General features: G+C 43.4%; 1 protein-coding gene across 1 annotated transcript; it reads left to right on the top strand.

Annotated features, from left to right (window-relative positions):
* The first annotated feature begins 895 nt into the window (after window positions 1-895).
* Window positions 896-2,610, top strand: LOC126248742 (uncharacterized). The gene is made up of 2 exons (XM_049950065.1): window positions 896-1,684; window positions 1,799-2,610. Exon 2 carries the CDS (start codon window positions 1,964-1,966, stop codon window positions 2,279-2,281), a length of 318 nt encoding a protein of 105 aa, XP_049806022.1. The 5' UTR covers window positions 896-1,684; window positions 1,799-1,963; the 3' UTR covers window positions 2,282-2,610.
* Window positions 2,611-3,063: the final 453 nt, after the last annotated feature.

The raw sequence follows: 3,063 nt of genomic DNA on the forward strand, positions 1-3,063 counted from the left end.
AACAAGACAAAGTTGAATCAAGCCAAGAAAAATGATGGGGTCAAGCCACAAGAACTTGGCATTTTTCATGGCCCGTCATTCACAAAAGATTTTGTTTTTTTAGCGATTGGCTCACTCCGTGTTAGGATAGTGTGAGTAGTAGGGCAAAGCCACTATGACCCCACTCTGCATTGTTGCAAAATTTATTCAGTATGGCGGATCCAAGATGATGGCCATAGATGTGGCAACATCGCAGTGACATGGAGGGAAGTTCAAATTGTGGTGGGAAAATAGTCAGTTGGGCTACCTCCACTAACCTCTCCCCTGCCCCCTTCCCTTCCCTCTCCACCTGCCCTCCCCTCCCTCATCTGGAAACTGGCAGGAAAAGGTCTTTCTGTGCTGGGCTACTGGATAGGATGGATGTAAGTCATTTTGTATGCATTACTGCTCTCCCCTCCCCTCCCCCATCAGGAAACTGGTGGGAAAAGGACTGTCTGTGCTGGGCTGCTGGAAAGGATGGACGTAAGTATGCGTTATTTAATCAGTTTGAGTTGTCACAGACAGTTGCTCCATCTGGTGTATTCACCATGAGATCCGGAGTTCAGTGGACCTAGTTCACAACATCACCACCAGAGGGCACTGTCAGCCCTCTCCCCTCCCGTGACATTATCCAAGATGGCAGTTTGGGTAAAAATGGCAGGAAAAGGACTCATTCTGTGTCTAGCTGCTGGATTGGGAGGATGGACATAATTGTTTACTGTGTTCAATGAATGAGATGTCTGTGCTGGAGAAGGGGGAGTTTAACAGGTATATTAGCTGTAATCATGCATCAGAGGACTGTGGCAATAGCAAGGATATTTCATTTAGACAAACACGCTTCATGTAATAATGAAGATGCAACTGGATGAGGCTAAGTTACAAATTGCAAAATGTGTGTGCTGTAACTGTAGATCATTCGAGAAAAGTGCATTCAGTCTTCCAAAGCACAAGAGGCAAGATGTTCACCCACTCTGGTGCAAGCATCCATGTGTACAAATGAGGAAATGCTGGTAATAAGCAGGAATGAATGTAATATGTGTACTACGTGCAAGCACACAGCTGAGGACTGTATCCATAGCCTCCTACACAATGAGTGGAAATGAAATGAAAGAAAAGATAATGGAGGAGTGTGTGGTGAATACTTTTCTACAAATAATGGCAATGCAATGGGATGGTGTGAACATGCATTTCAGTACTCACACAGATAGATGCTTGTTGTGGAACTGCCCACCTTTTTTTAAACTGCCTAACACTCCACACCAACTTTGCCCTTTTCACAAAACGAACCATTGGTTTTCACCTTGAGGTTTGTAGACCAACTGGTCTAGTTCACAACACCTCCAACAGAGCGCACTGTTGGCCCTCCACCACATAGTCCAAGATGGCAGTCCAGGAGAAAAAGGGCTGGAACCAACAAAAACCTTGAATCCAGTCATGTGTTAGGCTTCAGCCAAAAGGATGACAGTATTTAGTGACATCATTGGAGGGGATATAGGGCAGACTCAGCAGCTCTGTGGCCTCAGTCTCACTCACTCACTCACTCAGTCAGCCAGTAGCAGCAGCAGCAGCAGAATAAGAAGAAGAAAAAGAAGTAGAAGGAGAACCATGAAGCATCAACAGCAATTGCAATCCAGCACAGCTCTGCAGAACAGGAAGTAATGGAAAAGTAAGTAGCCCATATCACATCTTTGCCTGTTATTAGACTTATTATTACTATTATTATTATTAGTTGTTTTTATGTCTTGGTCCATGTGTAGCACTTCCTTCTCTTGTTCTGCAGTAGCCTTCGACACGTCCAAGCCTGCTGCGGCAAGCACTAACATGTCGACCTTTGCCATGGCTGGATCTGCAGCAACCTCAGCCACCAACTTGTTGAGACGTGCACTGATCTCTGGACCTGTGGCAGCAATATCCTCTAGCATGTCTGAACTTGCTGGAGCAGGACATGAAGCTGTTATTGTCTGTCCCACTCATTGATTTGTGTCATGAGGACGTGCAGTCTGCTCCCAGCACATCGAATACTACTGGTGGTCCTAAACAACAGCAAAATGCGGGACTGTACTCATCACCAACAAACGACCCATCCCAGCAGAACATCCCTGTGCTAGTGCAGGCACAGAGTGCAGATGCTGTGCATAAGAAGGTATCAAGTGTACCCATGCTTTTCAGTTCTACATACAATTTAACTGCTAGTGGAATGAAACGTGTAAATGTGGGTATAGAAGCACATCATGACGGGATTGCATGTGAAAATAGAAACTAAAAATGCATCAAAGAGTGTTAAAGTGCCTATTTCTGTGTTGACTGGGACAAAATATGTCATGCAGAGTGCTACATCAATCAGCAGATAACTACAGAGTATTATGTAACTCGTAACCTCCCTAGCTCCCCCTTCCCCTGGACATTCGTTTTACTGATGTGACACTATCTGTTACAACAGTTATGAACTTATACACTGTGGATGCTGCACTACACCTTGCAATGGAGAGAATGAGTCGGTTGCCGAGCATAGACTCTGCATGCAATGATGTTGTAAACTCTACATGTGCATACTGTACATGTTGATGATTTGGAGCAGTACCGTTTTTTTTTTTTTTTACACATGAATGCAGTGCCAAAAGAGGAGCAGGGTAAATGTCTCTGAAAAACCCGAGTATTGTGAAGCACCCATTGGTTTGAAGGAGATATGCACAGAATTCATTGCATATCAAAATGCTTTGTTTGAGGAATACTGTAGAGGTCCAAAGAAGAAGATGAGGAAAGAGTCTGATGACTTTCTTGAAATACTCCATCCAGTGTTTGATACTTAAGTAAATAGTGTGTGTGTGTGTGTGTGTCTATATATAATCTCAAACTGTGTTGGTGTTTTATTTCACACTTCTCTCATTATAGTCCAAGTATAACACTTATTAATATCATCATTTTCAATGCTGCACCTATAATCATGCAACAGCAGGCAATTGCCTCAAACACACCTTCACCTGTCATTGACAAAATGAATGAAGAAGTTACTCTTAATGGGTAAAATATATAGCTGAATTCTCT

Source organism: Schistocerca nitens, chromosome 3 (assembly GCF_023898315.1).
Source record: "Schistocerca nitens isolate TAMUIC-IGC-003100 chromosome 3, iqSchNite1.1, whole genome shotgun sequence".
Taxonomy (NCBI): domain Eukaryota; kingdom Metazoa; phylum Arthropoda; class Insecta; order Orthoptera; family Acrididae; genus Schistocerca; species Schistocerca nitens.

Bases quoted from the DNA above. Each gene is read 5' to 3' on its own strand.
- LOC126248742 (XM_049950065.1), top strand. From the start codon at position 1,964: ATGAAGCTGTTATTGTCTGTCCCACTCATTGATTTGTGTCATGAGGAC.